The sequence below is a fragment of the Alosa pseudoharengus genome, unplaced genomic scaffold, assembly GCF_046254945.1.
Source record: "Alosa pseudoharengus isolate Yale_2024_CS ecotype anadromous, Long Island Sound unplaced genomic scaffold, YU_APseudo_1.1 YU_APseudo_1.1_scf_34, whole genome shotgun sequence".
Classification (NCBI taxonomy): Eukaryota; Metazoa; Chordata; class Actinopteri; order Clupeiformes; family Clupeidae; genus Alosa; species Alosa pseudoharengus.
Window position 1 is genome coordinate 293862 of NW_027468737.1, and position 22679 is coordinate 316540.

At 42.8% G+C, this 22679-nt stretch overlaps 1 protein-coding gene across 1 annotated transcript; it reads right to left on the reverse strand.

Moving 5' to 3' along the window:
• Positions 1–4709: 4709 nt before the first annotated feature.
• Positions 4710–22128, reverse strand: LOC143101386 (uncharacterized). Its single transcript, XM_076264698.1, has 7 exons — positions 21977–22128; positions 11297–11477; positions 10549–10690; positions 10243–10395; positions 9848–9903; positions 6298–6380; positions 4710–5771 (listed from the first exon to the last, which is right to left on the reverse strand). The coding sequence occupies exons 1-7, from the start codon at positions 21998–22000 to the stop codon at positions 5757–5759; spliced, it is 654 nt and encodes a 217-aa protein (XP_076120813.1). The 5' UTR covers positions 22001–22128; the 3' UTR covers positions 4710–5756.
• Positions 22129–22679: the final 551 nt, after the last annotated feature.

The window sequence follows — 22679 nt, forward strand, 5'->3', positions numbered from 1 at the left end:
AGTATACAAGTTGAAATAACCCATAAAGCACAAATAACATGTCAGCTGCTGTGTAGTTTGTGCTGATCGATGAGTCCTGTTTGGTTTCTAGTGAGATGTACAAGTCCTGTGATAGTCAGGGCAGAGTCATAATAAAACAGCTGTTGCGACATAATGAACTTACTCAGAAGCACACACATCTGTTTTGGCTATTTCCGGATGGCAAGTTGAGTTGTCAAGTTTTGGGAGTGTGTTGGAGTTCAAGTTTTAAGTGATCTCAGAAACAGTGTTTTGGTGATGAAGTAACAGCGGTTAGTTTGTCCTGATGTCAGCTAACTACTCAGAGGAACTGTGAACTCTTAGATGCAGGAAGTACAAAGTCTGTCGCCGCCAAGTATAAGGGTTTAGCTATCAATATTTCCCTCCCCTTACATTCTGACCCCCTCAATTTAACCCACCATGTTTTTTGGTGGATGCAATTGAAGATAAACTGTCAAAACATATTTCATCATATTGCATCACTTAATGGAAACATTTACCATTCACAATTGTGCTTTGTTTTCAACAAATATCACTTTATTTTGTGCAAAGCTGTAATGGAAACACAGCTACTGCAAAAACTATTTCAGAAATGTACTTCCTGATTCCTCTATATCTGTATGACATTCCTGTTTGTCTGACTTTGGTGGCAGACGTATCCTGCCAGTAAACCACAGTCTGTGTCTGATGAATGCACAAGGAAATCCCCTTTTACCCTGCAGCTTGGCACAGGCCTCTAGCGATGGCACTGAGCCACCATGATAGCACTCCAATCAGTATAGCCAGCCTGTGCTCCCACCACCAGCAGCTACTCATCCAGGAAGTGGCCCTGGGTTCTATGAAGAGGGTGGTGTGTTTCAACTACTGCCATGGCCGTAGATTTGTGTGGGGATCAAAGGACTTGTCCACACCAATGTCAAATTACGTGTGAAATGTCCCCACCAATATTCAGGTTGGTTGGGTCGGGCAAGAAAAGAAAGGTGGAGGACATCAGAAGCTATTTCAAGAAACAAAATGTAAAGTCATAAAATGATCTGCTAGATCAAGCATAGAAATGCCAGAAACTTCGTTTAAGTTGACAATAGTTGACAGTGCTATGTGTATTAGCCTCGTGAGACCATCCTGATCTCGCGAGCTTCAGGGTTTCACTCGCAGATCAGTCTGGATACTTTCCGTTAAAGAAAATTTGGAGCAGTTCACCAAACGAACGTCCAATCAGCGTTGGCTTTGAGGCGGGTTGAGGTGTGACGCAACGAACAACATGACTGCATCCACAGAGATGAGCATAGCTATCGCGCAAGTTTTATTCAAATTAGAAAGTATTCCTGGGTAAACTGTGAAGCTATGAGTCTCAGCCATGCAGCTGGGAGGAATGAACGACACAGACATCCTCCACGGCTGATTCCAGTTCATAATGGAGGAATATACTATCTTCAGAAGTGTAGGGCCTACCGTGAAAACTTGATGGGAATTGTCGTTGATTAGGTTCATAAATGGTAAGTTAAAACATCTTAACGTTTGTCACGTTACCTAACTTAATTGTATGTTAAACGGCATTAGAAGAATACTTTGTTCATCTAATTGGTTGATTTGGCCCGTCGATAACCAACAAAGGTGGTGATAGACAGATGGTTTATCCAACAGCTAACCAGTATGTCCGCCCCTTCCCAAAAGTTCTTCAATGAAAAGTTCCCAGATGGATATGCGGAGCAAATCCATCTGGCGGAGTCAGGTTAATGTGTATAGCCAAGGGATGGAAATTAGCACCCGCCACAGCCAAATACGGGTGAATTTGTGCACTGGTGGGTGAATTTTTTCAACTTACCAGCCACTGTGGCGGGTAAGATGGAGCTTGCATACCCCAAATATACAGTCAGATACAGTGGGATTTTCATAGGCCCTGATGGTTAAAATAATACATTTTATTTGTTACATAGCGCCTTTCAAAGCACCCACTTTAAAAGTAAGAAAGTGTCTCGTACAGATCATGTAATGTGCAGTAGGCTATAAGGGTAAATCGAGTATATTCCTGTTAGACTGATTACCAACTGGTCTTGGAATTCAAGCCACTTCCGTTTAAGTTCTGGAAATCTATCACACTGTTTCCTTATTTCTCCCTATAGCATTCCCATATACCCTGATTAACTTGGGTGGAATTCCACCACATTTCGTTTTTATTTGTGAATTTAAAGTTTCATTTTGAGTAGCCCAATTGCATGATTAACTTTCTTATTCAGCATTGTTGAGCAGTGTATGGGGGTGCATACAGGTTTTTTTCACAATGTTGATATCCTTAGGATTTTTATTCAGTCATTCGGACATTATTGGGGTAAGTGCTATATTGTGAGGCTATGTTTTCGATGGTAACCCCTTATGTCAGTCAATAGTGAAAGTAATTCATTTTGTAGAACTGTTTTGTCGTTGACTATGACACCACAGTGAAGTTAGTTTCACTTTGCCTATGATTTCAAATAAACAGTGCAGATGCATGTAGACTATATTCTGCTAGTCACAGACAGGTTTTAGTGAAGAAAGGTTTAGTGGAATCCCTGTGTTGCATAGAGTCTCGCGTGCAACCATATTGATGTTCCAAAACAAGTAGCGTAGCGAAATACAGTTTCTGTCGTCTTTTATTTGGCATTTTGTAAAATCCTATTGATTTCTGTTGGAAGACTCATTGCATGCTGCGCCACTGTCTATGCTTCAGGTTCAAATACGAATCATACATTGCGCCGATATATTTGCTTTTAATAGTCAACGAACTCCACTAACCACTCGGTGAGTTGCACAGTTTTGAAAACGAACGTTAAGGGTTGTTTTAGGACATGTTTGAGTAGCCTACTACAGTATGCCCATTGTCAGCCACCCTGAGAAGTGAAAAGGCGATTCAAAATGAGTCAGAAAAGTCGAGACAGGACCAATCGTCAAAATGTCGGTGTCCACCACTCTGGTTCATCCAAAACAAACCAGAAAAGGGCCTTAAAGTGCTAAAAACCGGAATTTTCCTTTAAGTATGATAGTTGACTGTTGAGTATAGTTGAGTATGATAGTTGACTGTTGAGTATAGTTGAGTATGATAGTTAACTGTTGAGTATAGTTGAGTATGATAGTTGACTGTGATAGTTGACTGTTGAGTATAGTTGAGTATGATAGTTGACTGTTGAGTATAGCCAGCCTGTGCTCCCACCACCAGCAGCTACTCATCCAGGAAGTGGCCTCCAGGACACTTTATCGCAAAACTCTAGGGGGGCTACAGTACATGGCCACCAAGTTTCATGTGTTGTTGACCAAAAGGAGACAGAGGAAAAAAAGAAAACAAAACAAAATCTTTAACAAACTTTGGTTTGACCTTTGTTGACCTTTTGTTTATGTGCAGACACACAATTATATTTTGCGTGTCAAATCGAGTTCAGGTCACACACTGCCAGTAACCATGCCATAAAGATATGTTATCATCTCATCTCTATTCCTTATCACTCCTGTTATCATTCCTTTCAGTTCTGTTTTTACAACGAACTTCAGGACACATAATAATGGGAGGTTCACTGGAACTTGACAGGATTAGAACAAAATTAGAACTTGCAAAGTAAACAGAAGTTCTAGAAAGCATTTTGTCATATGAGTTTGTTTATGGATGAACCATCATGAACCTGTTGAGCTAGTTGTGGTGAAACAGGTCTTTGGTGGATGAAAGCAGTCATGGATTATGAGGGCCAGACAACAGTGCTAGTGAAGTCACAGACAGTTTATTTTTGATTGCAGCCATAAACAGGAGTGCAATAGTCAAATAAACACTGACAAAGGCAGCATAGTGGGGTGTCAGGTTTCATGTGTACAGGTGCACCGGTGTTCCAGGTGTCTCTGACAGAAAATCTCTTAAGAAAAAAAAGGCGCAAAACTGGTTAAATCACCATGCTGTCAGCTGCGCTACAGCAGCAGCGGTTATAAAAATGTTAATAAGTGACGACATAATAAAAATGTGTTGTGTCTGGCTCTCTAAAAGGTTGAGATGTCTCTTTCCTTGAGATGTGCCAAGTTATTGCTCCATATTACAATGAGAAGAATGCCTGCAACAGTCACACATTACCTGCAACAGTCATTACCTGTGTGACAACATTATGCAAATGTTTTCTAGTGCTCTAAAAGGTTAAGATGTCTCTTTCCTTAAAGTATGGGAGATGTGGGGGTGCTGTGGCCCAACAGGCTACAGCGCCCGTACCATGTACGGGTCCAAGTGCCCACGGGGACCCAGGTTCGAATCCGACCTGCGGTCATGTCCCGATCCCACCCCATCTCTTTCTCTCCCACACACTTCCTGTCAATCTTCACTATATGGGAGATGTGCCAAGTTATTGCTCTGTGGTACAATGACAGTCACTCATTAACTGCAACAGTCATTACCAGGAACATCAAGTGCAAGTCAAGGGCCAAGGGCAGAATGAGAGTATTTACAAATGAAGTTGTGCATTCAGACCCATAAGGTTTGCAGCAAACCTCATCTGTCTTGTTTGTTCTGCATTCAGACCCATGCTGCAAACCTCATCTGTCTTGTTTGTTCTGCACACTACATTGGCATGTGTTTTGCACATGGATACTTGTAGAATACATTAGCTCAGTGTTTTTCAACCTTTTTTGTGCCACGGCACACGTTTGACACTTAAAATGTCCTACGGCACACTAACACTAACTGTGAAGAAAAAATAAACATACCATAGCCTAAAATTTCAAATAATACACAGATATGGCCTTATTATGGCTTCTATGCAAGACCTGCTCAATAAAACAAGTGCCCTCTGTTTCATTTGTAGGTGACTATATCTAATTTAATTGTTGTTATGAACTGGATATGTGATGATTCTGTGAATACTGGACATGGGGCCCCCGTTGTACAATGCCTGCATACCACAAATAGTGCAACCATACAATCAATGAGGGCATGTGGTTATACATTCTTTGATGCAACAGTTGCTTTTCTGGACCAGTGAGTGACATTTGGGTAATTTTCTGCGGGACACCTGATGATCTCTCACGGCACACTAGTGTGCCCCGGCACAGTGGTTGAAAAACACTGCATTAGCTTTACATTTAGAATCATCACTGTGAAGTTGAACAGATATTCAATATGCATATGATAAATCATGATAAGTTGAAAAAAAAAAAGAAAAATCACCTGATGCATGAAACATGGCATCAGGAGTCAGCTTGTAAATGGTATAACTGAATGATGTCAATATATGGTTATGCATTTTGCAGGATATAAACATTACATTAGTAAAAACTAATAGTGTTTTTTTTTTCATTGAAACAGCCTACATTAAAGTTTCTTTTTGATTGCTTAAACACTAAAATCAAGTATTCCACAGTTAGCGACAACTTACACTAAAGGAGCAAAACATCAGCCCAGATTTCACAACTATGAGCACACTGTAGAGAAAGAGGAGTAGGGGGAGGAAGAGATAGTGTAGACCTGGAGGAACATGTGAAGGGCAAGAACCACATGTATGCATCAGATTTGAGCAACATTGGTTGTAGAGATTGGGTTCAGTCACATGACATGTGTCCAAATGTATGCAGGGTCTGTGAAAGGATGCTTATAGGATTTAAGAGGAGAATATTAAGAATCCTCTATTGCCCCCTAGTGTCTGGCAAATGCATAGCAGCCCGTATGGATTCCTCAAGGGTTGATCTGATGAACTCGCCTCAGACTGATAGTGGTGCTGTTGGTTAGACCTTTACGGTTAGACCTCTCGAAACTGACAATAAAGAAAGACAGCAGTTAGAAATGACAGTACGGAGTTTGTCTAAAAGTAATTAATTTTTGTTATAATTGGCGACAAATCACACTGTAAATGTTTGCTTTTTCAGCATTACTGACATGGTGCACAAAACTATAGTGAATAGCTAGGGCTTCATCTTTCATTCTCACAGTGGGAATGCTATTAAAATCTAGTAATCTACAAAAATGCCTTTAAAATAGTAGTAATGAGGCGCGTCACAATAATGCTTCTGTAATAAGGTGCCGCTCAGCGTTCCTGAGAGGTGTTGTTCTGGAGCGTTCCCATCGATATCAGAGAACAATTTAAACTGGAGAACTATGATCATCAGTAGGCAGATGTCCATGATCAGTACTGAGATAGAACACAGTCACCGATCACAACACATGCAACTGCTTATGTGGTTGCCCAGCAACATTGCTCAGAAAGCTGCCCCATGTATCGTTATGTCTTGTGAAAGATCTGATTACGTCTACCTCGTGTTCGAGCGTGTAGAGGAGCTCACCTGCTTTAGGACAGTTTCTTCAATCTCCCTCTCAGTCAGTGGAGTTTTAGACCGAACCCTCATCCTCAGGCCAACCACAACCTCTGTCAACAGCAAAACACACTTATCGTAACATGAATGGAAAGAATATAACGCTGAATCATCAAGTATCAGCAAGTATCACATTGATGTTTTACAGTATAGTTATAGTATAGTTCCCAAATCAGTGCTTTAATAAAAACAAAATTCGGTAACACTTTCTATGAAGGTTGTATTTATAACGCCCTATGAATGCATTCATAATGTTTTAAAAGGTGTCTATAAAGCATTGTAATGCTCATTATTACTATCTATATGTATTCACAAGTCGTCATAACCAACTTCATGATGCATTATGACAGCTAATTATGAATGATTATAATTTTAATATGAATAATACATCATAAATTTGTCAAGATTTGCCTACTCACTTGTCAGTTTTATGATGCATTACATTACATTACATTACATTACATTACATTACATTTGGCTGACGCATTTTTAGCCAAAGCGACTAACAACATGGTAAACAGTTTAAGTTTAGAGCAATTCTCAACAATATTAGGACAATTTAAAAAACATTAGAGTACAGTAAGAATAAGTGCATCAGTGAGTGCTGTTTTTAACAGTTACGTGTCAGTTTAAGACGGCTGGTGAGTGCTAGGATCAGCAAGACTTGTTGTAAGTGTTGCTATGAGATGATGCATCATAACTACTTTGCTTTCCTAAATGCGTATAGCGATGCATAAAGTTTTGACTTCTACTGTAGTCCTATATATCTATAGCTATAAGTATATGTAATAAAGTTATAATAATTTATACATCTCCCTATAGCACACAATTATAAACAGCTATGCAATATCATAAGTGTTATTTGTAAAGTAAAGTGACAAGAATGTGACCCTATTATCCTACAATGAAATGAGAGTCAGGACAGTAAAGACAAAAGGAATACATTTAGTTCACTTTATTATGACCGCCGCGCAGCGAAGCGGCGGTCATATAGGTTTAGTCAGATTTTTTTTTTTTTTTCTTTTTCGCATGTCCAAATTTCCGTCAAGGATTCCCGGGACACTGAAAGACCGGGGTAGACGAAAATTGGTGGGCATGTAACCCCATATGGATAGCATGGAACCATTGTTTTTCGTTTTGATCTGTAGCCCCCCCGCTGGACTGCCCCCCCCCCGAAAGGAGGGTAGGGCAGACACAGTTTTCTGTGAATATCTCGAGAACCGTAAGGTTTAGGAGGACCATTTTTTTTGTATGTTGATCTCAAGGGGCCATGTCAACCCATTCCATAACCACTCATTTCATGTATAGCGCCACCTAGTTAAACACAAAAAAGTAAAAATGAGGTGTTGTAATCGCAGGTATCTGTGACCTAACATAGCCAAAACTGCACGAAATTGGAAGTGTAGGATCATTATGACACCCTCTGAATGCACGCCAAGTTTCGTGGAATTCCGTTCATGGGGGGCCACACAATAAATTAATTTATGTTACTATACACCAACTGGCCTGTAGGTGGCCGGAGACAGTTTTCTGTGAATATCTCGAGAACCGTAGGGCCTAGGAGGTCCACCTTTTTTTTGTATGTTGGTCTTAAGGGGGCATGTCAACCCATCCCATTACCACTTATTTCATGTATAGCACCACCTAGTTAAAAATTAAAAAGCAAAAAATTAGGTGTTTTCATCACAATATCTCTGGCTGACATGGTCAAAACTGCACAAAATTGAAAGTGTAGGATCATTATGACACCCTCCGAATGCATGCCAAGTTTTGTGAACTTTCGTTTATGGAGGGCCTTACAATAAAATAATTTATGTGTACATTTAGTGACCGTACACCAACAAGGATTTCCGGGACACTGAAAGACCGGGGTACACGAAACTTGGTGGGCATGTAACCCCACATGGATAGCATGGAACCATCGTTTTTTATTTTGATCTGTAGCCCCCCCGCTGTACTAGACCCCCCGAAAGGAGGGTAGGGCAGACACAGTTTTCTGTGAATATCTTGAGAACCGTAGGGCCTAGGATGACCAATTTTGTCCGTATATTTGCCTCCAGGGGTCATGTTAACCCATTCCATGTGCACACATGTGCATAAACAGATACACACGCACACACATACATTCACAGTAATCATACGTATGACACATACTCACACAGTAGACATATGTACGCATGCATGCACATGCACAAACACACATACGCAGGCAAACACACAAGCACGCACACACACACACACACACACACACACACACACATAAACATAAACATGTACACGCACACATGCACACAATTCAAGAATTTCTCAGAATTATGAACAGGCAAGATGGGGGTGGGGTTGTATAAAATTAATTTTACATGTGAAATCTATGAACTAATCATGTTTTGGTACTTCTTGTCTAGCAGATACCAGTGAGAATTGAGTGTGGATAATGCAATTTAGTGAGACAGTTAGAATCATATAGGCCTTTCAGCGTGACTTATTTTTGTGGAAAAAATGTGCTGGACTGGGCGGCGGTCATATTTTGTACCGCTCTGCGGTACATCTAGTTTTCATTTAAACCAAATTTTGATTCGAACGATCTTTCATAATGACCCAAGATAGACTTCAGTGGCATTGTGAATTTTATTCCAATAATAACCACCACCACAAAATAATAGGACCATGCCATGCCACGTTTTTGGCCTGTCTCCTTGTGTTTGTGTAATGTGCTCAGAGCATTGATAATCAGTCTGATTATGTGTGTTGGTTTGAATGAAAATAAAGTGAACTAAATGCATTCCTTTTGTCTTTACTGTCCAGGCTCTCATTTCATTGTGCCTCATATTTGTTTATAATAACCTTACATCTATTTATAACAACACCTTATTTGCTCTACTTACCTAAAGCTGACAAATAACACCTATGACATTAACATAGTAATTTATAATATTGTGCATATGGGGTGAAGATGCTACTCGGAACTTAGTTCATTGCACCCTTTAATTACTCAGTGAACTTATATATGTTAATAATAGGGTCATATTCTTGTCACTTTACTTAGAGCTGACAAATAACACTTATGATATTGCATAGCTGTTTATAATTGTCTGCTATAGGGAGATGTATAAATTATTATAACTTTATTACATATACTTATAGCTATAGATATATAGGACTACAGTAGAAGTCAAAACTCTTTATGCATCACTATACACATTTAGCAAAGCAAAGTAGTTATGATGCATTATAAAACTGACAAGTAGTAGGCAGATCTTGACATATTTATGATTTCATTTCATTATTCAGATTAAAATTATAATCATTCATAATTAGCTGTCATAATGCATCATGAAGTTGGTTATGACGACTTGTGAATACATATAGATGGTAATAATGAACATTACAATGCTTTATAGACACCTTATAAAACATTATGAATGCATTCATAGGGCGTTATAAATACAACCTTCATAGAAAGTGTTACCCAAAATTCATTGTCAATTTTATAACAATATGAACAAAGAAGGGTACAAACCAGATTGTCCCACTTCAACAATGATGCATCTCATGTCAGATTGATAGTAGGTGTTGCTGAAAACATGTACACCACATTATTAAAACTTTTTATTTGTCCAGAGGAAGGTCAGAAGAAGTTTTCACAGCATTACTGTCCTCTACTGAATCTGTATTCAGTGTTAGTTTTGTAAAGCCTTGTCTCGTTTTGTAAAGCCCTGCTTAATCTGTGTCTATGTAGATCAATATTACAACCATGATTTTGTTCAGTTATTGTCTTTAAAATAAATTCTTGTATGAATGTTTCTTAAACTCTTGTATAAATAAATGTTTCATTTATGAGTTTCCTTAGTCTTAAACTTTAAAATTGGATCAAATATGAAGTAAAACAAACAAAGACCTCCTTAATTTCCATACTTCACTTGGTTACTTTCAGCAATGAAACAGATTGGGAAATATTCCCCAAGATCATCACTCCTTGGAGTCCACCTCAAAACAAACTCTTCAGAGCCGTCTGTGTACTTGTCAACTGTGATGTTCAGGGGTCCACTTATGATGATACCACGAACCCTTCAACATGGAGGACATTATGCTACAGTCAGATAGAAAACACAGAAACCTAGAGGTGTTGTTTTCACTGTAGTGTATAAGCACTGCAACTCAGAAACCCAGAGGTGTTGTTTTCACTGTAGTGTATAAGCACTGCAACACTGTAGGTCTTACCCCACTGCAGAGGCTGTTGCCTTGACTACGATCTCAAGCTCCTGGTTGGTCACAGCTTGAATTTGCTCTCCATTCTCAGGCGTCGGGTGAAGGAACGTTGGCAAGTACACTCCCTCATCACACGAGGCAACAGCAGGGTCAACTGTACAACAACATAACTGGATTTGTTATTACAAATCACGCCAGAAGGGCTGAGGATAGTAATGCAACATGTCATATTCTTTAATTACACATTACTGTAGATAGATAGATAGATAGATAGATACTTTATTGATCCCCAGGGGAAATTCAAGTGGAATTTCAGTGTATGTACAGCAATTTCTGTATTCAGTGGTAGAGGTGTAGGATGTAATAAATGGAACATATGAGGTGTAGTATGTAATAAATGGAACATATGAGGTGTGGATGTAGCAGTGGTAGAGGTGTAGGATGTAATAAATGGAACATATGAGGTGTGGATGTAGCTGGGGGAGAGCACTGTTCAGTCCCCACGGCCCCACCCACATTTTCCCTACCAGTCAGGGTCACTGGTCTGTGGCTACATATTGATTCCCTACCAGTCAGGGTCACTGGTCTGTGGCTACATATTGATTCCCTACCAGTCAGGGTCACTGGTCTGTGGCTACATATTGATTCCCTAACCAGAATGTATCATGATATGATTATACACCGTTAATGGTAGAGATTAGATGTATTAGACGTATTAGATGTAAATAAATGGAGCATATGAGGCATCAGAAAATCTCACCCTTGACAGCAAACTGCAGAGAATGTGCGCCAAGTATTGAACCTTGAGGATATGGAAAGGTGGAAGAGACGGAGCCATTTGTGCGGGTGACATTGACAGGTTGTTGGAGGAAATCTAACACAATCAGATCTACCCCATAGAGTCCAACTGAGGCACTGTTGTAACTCACTGTGCAGAAATCCTAAACAGAGAAAATATGTTCAGTGTGCTCCATGTATTGAAATACATGTCTAGCAATGTTGTACATGTGTGCCTAATTGGCAAGAATGTTTTGATAGGGCAAAATGTACCATTGAGATCAATATGGTTTGTAGAGAGTTACCACAGGTTACTCTATACAACCACAGGTGGCACTGTGGTAACTATATAAAACATATAGTATATGTTACTATATAAGTAGTATATGATACTGTAATGATCTGAGCCTAGCTGTTATGACTGTACTCCCATAATGCTGTGCGTGTGTATGTGTGTGTAATGTTGATGTTGGTTTTAGTATGAGTAATGGCGTTTACCTTGTCATGTATGTGTTAGCTGGTATAGTCTTTCTTTATGTTGTACCTCATGTGTTTACCCCGTGTATTGTATGTGACTACCCTGTTTGTGTATCGTGCTTGTTTAATTGACCTCCCTTGTGTTGCCTGTTTAATGACGTTTGTGTGTTTTGGTGCGTAACCAATAAAGACCATTTTGAGACAACTTTGCAAGATTGTTACATTGGTGTCAGAAGTGGGATGACGACCCCTACTGGACGGGAGGAGAAAGCTGCAACTGATTACCTGGCGATGATGAGAACAACTCGCTTCCAGACGGCGACACAAGGACGAGAGACTGGGCAAGTTCGCGGCTGACCTGCAGCTGTATGCCCTGCGGGGCTACCCAACGTACAGCCAGGGTCTACATGAAGAGATGGCACTGGAAGCGTTCGTGCGAGGCATCCACCCAGAGCGGTTAAAAGAACACCTTCGCCTGAGCGCCCCCAGCTCGCTGTCCGTGGCGCTCGCGGAAGCCGAACGGGTGGAAAACATCAGAGTCGCGGCATTGCGTACGACAGACATCGATGGAGGAAGACAGGTAGGAACTGGAGGTGACGCGGCAGACCACGGCACAGCCACCACAACGGCGCCCACGCGAGTGGAAGAGGCCGGCCAGCGGAGACGGATGCCACCGGTGTGGCGAGCCGGGACACATCGCGTGGTACTGCCCAGCCCCGGCACCCCTCACGCTCGCGCCCCAGTTACTAGAAGAAGGTGGCACGGCGGGAGGGGCTATGGATTGCATACGGCTGGGCCGGCTCGGCCAAACCAGAGGACTGTATGTGGACTGCACGCTAGATGGGACTCGGTGTCGCGCCTTGATCGATACTGGCTCCACCATCTCGCTTGTGCGCCCCGGTCTCTTACCCGGCACGCTGGTAGCCAGACCCAGAGGCTGGGAAAAGACAAAAACGCGCATCACAACAGTTACCGGAGAGCGAGCGGAACTGTATGGACAAAAAGTGGTGTGCGTGTGCATCAACGGTGAGACGGCAAGCCGCCGGCTTTGGTTGGCTAGCATTCAGGATGATTGCATTCTCGGCCTGGACGTGCTAGAGAAATGGGGGGCTGTGGTGGACATTTCCCGGTTCACACTACACTTGGGGACGAGCAGCGTAGTGTTGCACACGGCGGGGAAAACAGAGCATGAAGTGCGGAGAGCTGGCGCGACGAAGAACTCTCCAACTCGCTCCACACAAGTCTGCAGGAAGCGAACTCGCAAAGAGTACTCGTCATCCCAGACTCCGCCCATCCTCACACAAGCCCGCGAAACTCAAGCCCGCGAAAACAACAGGTCTCATCCAGGTCCGCTCGCTGAGGCCGCCACTGCTCAGCTCACGCCCCCCAGGGAGGAGCCAAGAGAACAGGTTGAGCAAACACCACTCTCCGCTCAGAGAGCGCGGCCCTCTTTAGAGACAAGGAAAGCCGTAAATGAACTCTGCACTCGTAGCTGTGAGGGGCTGAGTGAAGCACAGGGTAGCCAGGTGCAGAGACTTCTAGCAGCGTACACCGACATCTTCGCTGCAAGAGATGAGGACTGCATCACTATTTGGTGGAGGCAGATGTTATTACTCTCAATAACTCTAGTGTTTTCAAATCACGTTGTTTGTGACACTTTAAGCAAAACACCTGACCTACCTCATGAAGAAAGGACTGTTGTCTACTGTGAGGACCGCTGTGGACCTGCATATCTGATGGTGAACTGAGGCAACTGCCCTGGAACCTGCATATTTGATGGTGAACTGAGGCAACTGCCCTGGAACCTGCATATTTGATGGTGAACTGAGGCAACTGCCCTGGAACCTGCATATCTGATGGTGAACTGAGGCAACTGCCCTGGAACCTGCATATCTAATGGTGAACTGAGGCAACTGCCCTGGAACCTGCATATCTAATGGTGAACTGAGGCAACTGCCCTGGGCCCTGCAAGAGGATGGAGGCCACGGCACAGACTGTGATGTCCCAAGTCCATGTGTCTGATCCACACATAGGAAACAATTTGCCTAAAGACTTTAGAAACGAAAGAAAACACACAAGATCACAAAGGCGATTGCACAAAAGCTATGGTTAGGCTATAGTTCTAAAGCATTTATCAGCATGGATAATAAACAGTTTAATGTTTCACTCTATAGTGAAATGAAATTGAAATTGAAGCTGACCAAGTGGAATGTGTTTGATGTCAGAATAAAATGAGTTAGGCTACGTTATTTGTGTCCTTATTTAAAGCCACTATAAATGCAGTAAATGAACATGTCAGTATGTGCCTGGTCTGCTGATTGCTTTTACTTTTGAAAAAACAAAATCAGATACAAGGAATACAAGGAAGTTTATTGTCACATGCATATAGTTACTGGAAGTAAGAAATGCAGTGAAATTATGTCTGGTGTCAGCCTATTTGTGCATTTATGGGGGGGGGGGGGGGTAAAAAGTGCAGTAGAAGAGGGGTTTAGTAGATTAAGTGGCAAGGGCTGCATAAGAAAGGTGGGGGAGGATTGCGATTGGGGCGGGGGGGCACCAACAAGGAGCACCCAAGAGCAACAGGGGCAAGGAAAAACTCCCTTACCAAGGAAGAAACCTTGGGCATATCCACGGCTCAAGGGGCTAACCCAACTGCCAAGGGTCTTGGTGTGTGTGTTGGGGGGATGACAAGGGAGATGGGATAGTGTGCTGTGTATGTGGGGAGAGGGCAGTGTGCAATATGTGTGTTGGAGAAGCTTCCTCATGAGACAATGTGCTGTGTATTGGGGGGCGGGGGCAGTGTGCTGTAAGTATGTTGGGGATGTGTGTTGGAGAAGCTTCCTGATGAAATAATGTGCTGTGTATGTAGGGGAGAGGGGGGGGGGGCAGTGTACTGCAAGTATGATGTATGAGTGATGACAGTGAAGATGTGTGTGTGGGCGGGAGGGGAGTGGAGCAGTGACTGTGTGTGTGTGTGTGTGTGTAGTGTGTGTGTGGGTAGGTGGGGGCAGTATGCTGTAAGTATGTAGAGGATGTGTGTTGGAGAAGATCCTGAAGACAATGTGCTGTGTATGTAGGGGGGGGGGCAGTGTGCTGTAAGTATGTTGGGGATGTGTGTTGGAGAAGCTTTCTGATGAAATAATGTGCTGTGTATGAAGGGGAGAGGGGGGGGCAGTGTACTGCAAGTATGATGTATGTGAGTGATGACAGTGAAGATGTGTGTGTGGGCAGGAGGGGAGTGAAGCAGTGACTGTGTGTGTGTGTGTGTATAGTGTGTGTGTGGGTAGGTGGGGGCAGTATGCTGTAAGTAAGTAGAGGATGTGTGTTGGAGAAGATCCTGAAGACAATGTGCTGTGTATGTAGGGAGGGGGGGGACAGTGTGCAGCAAGTATGTAGAGGAGGCTTACTGTAGCAAGCAGTGTGCTGTATGTATGTGAGGTGATGACAGTGATGATGTAAGAGTGTGTGTTTTTTTTTTTTGTGTGTGTGTTGGGGATGGGGGTGGGGGGGGGGACAGAAAGGCTAGGCAATCAAGGACATGGGTAGATAGATGGAGGAGAAATCAAAAATAATAAATAAAAAGTTCTATAGAGATGTGCAAAAGTTGGAGAAAGTCAGATATGTGTGTGTGTGTGTGTGTGTGTGTGTGTGTGTGTGTTTTGACGTGTGATGAATAAGAAAATAAATAAAAGGTCTGCAGCATAGGGAGAGGGATGTAAAAGTGCTAAAAGTCATGTAGGTGTGTGTGTGGGGGGGGGGGGTCATGAGTGCTGAGGAGTGGATGAGTGCAAAGTCAGTATAGTGTGAGTTCAGAGTTGGGAAATGTTTGAGAGTGCTGAGGAGTGAATGTGTGCAAAGTCAGTATAGTGTGAGTTCAGAGTTCGGATGGCCTGGGGATAAAAACTTCTCCTGAGTCTCTCAGTTCTGGCTTTGTGACTACATAGGCGTCTTCTTGATTTCAGTGGTAGGAATAATCCATTGTTAGGATGAGAAGAGTCCTTCAGAATCTTTTGGGCTCTTAGGAGTACTCTTCTGGAATAGATTTCTTGTAGAGCAGGGAGTTGAGTTCTTATAGTACGTTCAGCTGAGCGCACTACTCTCTGCAGAGTACTACAATCTCTAACTGTGGAGTTCCCATACCAGGTGATGATGCTACCAGTTAGAACACTCTCAACCGCTGAAGTGTAGAAGGCCTTCATGATGGATGTAGAAACTTTGAATTTCCTTAGCTGACGAAGGAAGTAGAGTCGTTGTCTGGACTTCTTCAGAACATGCTGAGTGTTAACAGTCCATGTTAAGTCTTCAGTAATGTGGACACCAAGATATTTAAAACTTGTGACTCTCTCTACAGGTTGCCCGCTGATCATTAGTGGGGTGTAACTGTAGTTCTGCTGCTTCCTTCTGTAATCCACTACCATTTCCTTGGTTTTATTGATATTCAGTGTCAAGCTGTTAGATTGACACCACTGTGCCACCTCATCAACCTGATCCAAGTAGAGCTGTTCATTGTTGTTACTAATCAGGCCCAAGATCACTGTGTCATCTGCAAACTTGATGATGGAGGTATGACTACTGTTGGCTTTGCAGTCATGTGTGTAGATGTTGTACAGCAGTGGACTCAAAACACAGCCTTGGGGAGCACCAGTGCTGATGGTTAATGAGTCAGATGTCAGACCCCCCACTCTAACCACTTGTGAACGGTTGGTGAGGAAGTCAAATATCCAGTGACACAGGGTGGTGTTCAGTCCTAAGGCCTTCATCTTTGTGACCAAGGTGAGAGGTACTATCGTGTTGAATGCTGAACTAAAGTCAATGAACAGCATCCTCACATAATTCCCATTCCCCTCCTCCAGGTGAGTTAAGGTGGTGTGCATGAGGTTTGAGATGGCATCCTCTGTAGACCTGTTGGCTCTGTAAGCAAATTGGAGGGGGTCGAAGGAGGCAGGGAGGGATGAGCAGATAATGTTTTTCACAAGCTTCTCAAAACACTTCATCACTGTAGACGTCAGGGCTACTGGGCGGTAGTCATTCAGACATGATGGACTTTTGTTTTTCGGTACTGGAACAATAACAGACTGCTTGAGGAACTGTCTCTTGAGTCAATGATGTGTTAAAGATGTAAGTGAACACAGGAGCTAACTGAGCAGCGCAGGATTTCAAAATCCTGTTAGAAATTCCATCCGGTCCAGCAGCTTTTCTACAATTAACCCTCCTAAAGGCATTGCTCACATCGACCTCAGAGACACAGAAAGGTACATCCTCATTTGCTTCACATGCTGCAGCTAGTGCAAGATAGTCTGTGTTTTTCATGTCAAAGCGAGCATAAAAAGCATTAAGTTCATCAGGGAGGTCTTTACTCACATTCATCATAGGAGGGGACTTTCTTTCAAATCCAGTGATGGTTCGGAGTCCTTTCCACACTCGTGCTGGATCACCCTCCAAGAAATCAGCTTCAACTTTGTCTCTATAGCGCCGCTTAGCATCTTTAATAGCTCTACGTAAACTATAAGATGCTGCTTTGTAATCCGTCATATCCCCTGAAATAAGCCCAGCATTATAAGTCATGGTGCGTGTCTTTAATGCCGTTCTCACTTCTCTATCCACCCATGGCTTCTGGTTAGGGAAGCTTCGGATAAAGCCTTTATTTGAATTAGAGTGTGACACGGGAAGCAATTTTCACTCCCATCCCATCCCGAGCCCGCACAAATACTCCCGTCATATCCCAGCCCCCCCAAAAAAATTCTGTCCCGCAAAATCCCGAGAGAAAGACTCCCGAATCCCGTCGACCCCCTAGTTGATGTCTAAAGTTATAGCCTACTGTTAGGCTACAGTAGCGTGCGGTGACCATACATTTTGGTAGGGCAGAAAGCCTTGTCTAACTTTTCTTTAAAGGGACACCAGGCAACGTTTTCGTGTTAATTACTCATCTTCGTAAGTCGGTATATGGTTAAATTACTCATTACAGGGCGAATGAAGACTCTCTCGCCCGCCCCTACTGCCTGTAGGAAGAATATCCCGCTTGCAAGTTCAGTGTATCGTACCCGCCGACCGAAGCAGTTTCAGTTTACATCCTGCATCCACAGCACAGAGGCAGGCTAATGAAACGCTAGCGATTGTTGCAAACGTGTGTATAATGGCAGAGCCGGCGAAGAAGCAGCGAAAACCCTTGACGGAAGATGCAAAGAAAAGGAAAAGAGCTTCAGACCGAGCGAGGGGGAGTTTTGTAGAGAAAAAGCATCAGGCTTGCCTGGTGTCCCTTTAATAGCCGATCATTTTGGGCTACATTAAAATTACATATTTTACAGGACTTTGCTGTAGGCTATGCTTAAATCATTTCATAGTTAGATCTCATCCCATCAGTTAAAGGTAAACTATGCAGTATTGGCAATTTCCTTACTGTTTTCTCGGTTTTTGCTTCTTTTTCGCTGGCTTTGTCATGACGAATGTCTGAGAAACTCCATCGCTACCTTTTTCTAGCCGGTGCCTGGCGTGTATGTGTATTTGAATACAGTAAAGCAATTTGTTACACTCGTTATACTTTCAGACACTGAGGCCGTCGGCCCCCCAGCCCACAGTTGCAAGGGTGGTTTTTCCGCTCACAGGCGCTATGGGGAAGCGAGACGGCCACCATTCAACCCGAAAAAAGTCATATAATCATTCCAATGACTCTGAAGCTGTTAAATGAAGGTAAATTAAGCGAAAAAACTTGCACATTAAGCTAAAAAACCTGCATAGTGTGCCTTTAAGTTTGCACCGTTCTCATCACGTTAAACCAGCGAAGCATAGCAACGTTGTTGCTATGAGTAGGCCTAAACAAAACTATTTTTTGTGTTTCGCCAGGGTTATGCGATAAATATATTGAGGAATGCGATCGTCGAGGTGCCATGCCCCAACATTGCATGACACATTAAACTCAACGCGAATCGCTTTCCCGGACAGCTCGTGCAATTGAATAGAGCTGTCCTTTGCTGACACTTTCGCCTGTAACTGTTTCTTTGCATTCATTTTGCCTTAGGGCCTATCGCTGAAGCTGATTGATTGTGAACAGGGCAGCTGCTTGTCTTGCTCTGATAGGCTACCAATCAACAACAAACGTTTTGTGGGTTCTCTTTTCTAAAACGAAATGCCTCACTTCTTTGGGCGCACTCACTGCATTGCATCGTCATTTTTTTAAGTTAATAATCTCTGGCTTCCCGCCAGCTCCCGTTTATTATTTCCTGTCCCGTCCCAATCACGTTACCAACAGTGAAATTTACTCCCGTGCTGCGGGAAACCCGCGGGAATACCGTGACCCGCGGGTCCGGGAGTCCCGAAAAATTGTCACCCTCTAATTTGAATAGACATAATATAAAGATAAATATTTATACAAGTTCAAATAACCGAGATTTGCTGTCAGCTGCTGTGTAGTTTGTGATGATCGATAATCCCGGTATGTTTTCTAGTGAGATGTACATGATGGAGCAGTGAGGGGTTAGGTGCCCTCCGGTTACCAGTAGGCCATGGCTGCCCCCACAAAGGCCATGGCTTGAAGTCCTCTGGTTCAGGTTTTGGGAGATTAGATCCCAGAAAACTAAAGATCTCCATGTTGAGTATAGCTAAGATGAATATAGTTGAGTAGGCCTATAATAGTTGACTGTTGAGCGTAGTTGAGTATGATAGTTGACTGTTAAACATAATGAAGGTGCAGTGCCCGGAGGCTCTAAAAGCCTTAGCTGTCAATGTTTAGTGTTCTCAGCTTCATGTTGTTTTGTATACATCAGAGTAGAGGATCAGCCATTCTACACCCTAGCGATATGAAGCCTGGCGACTTTCTCAGATAAGGCTGATAACCGTTTCTAGACGTGTAGTTGTGGGTGTACAGTGAGAAGAGCGTTGGGGACAGGACACCTGCGTTGTGTTGACCTGCACACACCTGGACTCAAACCCGCAAAACAGCAGCACCTCGGATCAGGATGTAGAGTGAGTTACTATAAACCAAAATGGTTCATATCAATAAGTATATCAATGGTACTATGTTATAGGCCTACCATAGTGAGAATAGGCAAGAAAGGGAGAGTTGAGAGAGAGAGTGAAGTATACAAGTATATACTTTTTTGATCCCGTGAGGGAAATTTGGTCTCTGCATTTAACCCAATCGGTGAATTAGTGAAACACAAACAGCACACAGTGAACACACAGTGAGGTGAAGCACACACTAATCCCGGCGCAGTGAGCTGCCTGCTACAACGGCGGTGCTCGGGGAGCAGTGAGGGGTTAGGTGCCTTGCTCAAGGGCACTTCAGCCACGGCCCACTGGTCGGGGCTCGAACCAGCAACCCTCCGGTTACAAGTCCAAAGTGCTAACCAGTGGGCCACGGTTGTACGGGGTGACACATGAAAAAGTCCATGACAGCACTATGCTATAGCAGCATAATTAAGGCATGGTGAAGGGTAGTCGAACCAGTCAGTGACCACCATCGCACGCATGACTGTGCCAGTCACACAAGGACACAGCAGGGAGGTCAATTCCAAAAAACCCTGAGGTGGTTGAAGTTCCACACTGCACCATACTTGGGTCATCTCATTTGACTACAGCAGCACAGCTCATAGATCAAGAGCATCACCAGAAAACACACCTTCAAACTACTTGTACTTCAGTTTGAAATAGCTGCAAAAAACAGCAACGTCCACATCACACAATATAATGATTAAAACACAAACATCATAATTGGCCCCTTTAAAAAGCAATTGCATGAATAATAGAAACAGCGACAGCCAATCAGAACCCATGAAACCATCAGCAGAACTACTGTGCTTGTGCTCAGTGTTCTTAATGGCCTTATCAGTGACCGGTAACAGTTACTATGTGGTTGGCAGAGTGGACAGATGCTCTTATCGCCACAGCAACAGTTAGCATTACAGTTATTGTTGGCACGGTGACTGGGCCTTTGCAGCCTTGCTGACATTTCATATTGTGTCAATTTGGTGGTAATGTGTAGAACCGTCACCCCTCCCTGAAGCATCTCCCACATGTTGCATGGTGCAGCACTTGTGGTGCTTTCACAACACAACACTTCACCAGGGTTGAGGTCATGTGACTTCTCTGGCCAATCCACTCCAGTGTTTGCATGTTTTTGACCCTTTAAAAATCTTCCTTTCATTGGCCAGCTACAGATAATACCTTTTGTTGCAGTCAAGACAACCGGCTCACCCGAATTGGGAGAGACTGTGAATAGTGTGCAAGTGCAGAATAGTTTGTAGTTCTGTTGTCTTGTGGGTGGTCTTGCTGGCCACATGAAGGACAAGAGGCAAACACACTGTTCAGAGAACCAGAGAGTGCCTTGTATTCAGAGATGGATGAAATATAGTGTATTCTGCATTGAACACTCCTGTGCATTTTGACTCTGTAAAGTCAGAAGTTGTTTATCAGAGTGAGACTTGTATTGTCTATTGTGATAAACAGACTGTGCTGTGTAATTTCATACCACAATCAGAATACAAATCCTACTAACACTCCTCTACTCCATAGGATCTTAAACCACACGCATGCTCATACTCATACATTTACATACACACCTCCTCAGTCATACACATCTTTCCACACAGATTCAATCCACAATCAAATAGCACTTGATCCACATGCATAATGCTAGATACCGGGTGATCCGCAAATGCAGAATCAACACTTCACACACAGAAATGCAGATTTACAAATGGCATTCTATGCAAACACATCCAAAAGTATAATATATTTTTTAAAATTACAAAACAATGTATTTACAAATAGTCACATATATTTGTGGATAGCAAAATGCCCTTGTGAATCAATGAATATTCGTAAATCATGGTATGCACATTTCCAAATATGTATTTGGATATTTGTATTTGTATTTACAAATACATGTCTATTTGTGCATCTTTTTGAGTATGTACAAATCTTTCAGATACAATTCTACCCCATATACGTACACTGTTTTCTGACTGCTGATGTTGTTTATCATACATTTGTAAAGGTTAGGTAAAGTATCAGGAGCCCATGGTGTACAGTGATTATAGAACAGATAAGGGCTGTTAGGCATATAAGCATCATTCTTCTGCCAAGCAACACAGACACAAAAGTTTTGTTTGGCACAGTATGTCAGAGAGGTTAGAAGTGTGTCTTTTACTTGACGTCCTACTTTTAGCAAGTCTACTCCTACCTAGGCTACCTTTTTTCGAAAAACATGTTTCATCAGCCCACGAGTGAGATATAAATCTACTTCCTGTTTCCATCCATTTATAGGCTTGTTTCTGCTGTGTTCTTCCTACTGTATGTATGAGATCTATATCCTTTGGCCTCCCATAACGGTGCAAGAGCTGTTTTGGTATGCAGGTGGAAAACATGACGCTGATTCAAAGGTGTGAATCATTCAGACAGACCAAAATAGCGGCAGCAGTCTGAGGGCTGCAACCCACACTGCTCTCCTTCCCCCTGTACCTACAGTCTGGTGGCAGCCAATCAAACACCACAAGCACTGGTTCATGCATCCGAGGGCACACACACACATTCTTGATTTATTGATTAAATACACCTCTTATGGTATCTGTAGTGATGACCAATGGTCCCTCTATTTTTTTCAACACTGGACAAATATATTTGTCTCAGCACATACTTCAGCATTGTGAGCAATTGCTAACTACAGTATGCTCCCTGCTGCAACTGACCAGCAGGCTATATGACCACTTCTATAATTACAAGGGAGGGCAGCACTGGTGTTGTAAATACTGTAACTATTTCACCATCGGATGGTGCTAATACACCACATCCATATGGACAGAGAGATTAGCCAACTGTAGCCACATTTTGTAAACTGTAGAAATGTCAACTCCTCCCTGAACTATGTCCTACATGTTGCTTTCACAACACTTTAG

Coding starts and splice junctions, on each gene's coding strand:
- LOC143101386 (XM_076264698.1), bottom strand. CDS start 22,000: ATGAAACATGTTTTTCGAAAAAAG. Junction 10,396..10,548: donor GCAACAGCCTCTGCAGTGGG/GTAAGACCTACA, acceptor TCCATGTTGAAG/GGTTCGTGGTATCATCATAA. Junction 9,904..10,242: donor GCTGAAAGTAACCAAGTGAA/GTATGGAAATTA, acceptor ACATGTTTTCAG/CAACACCTACTATCAATCTG.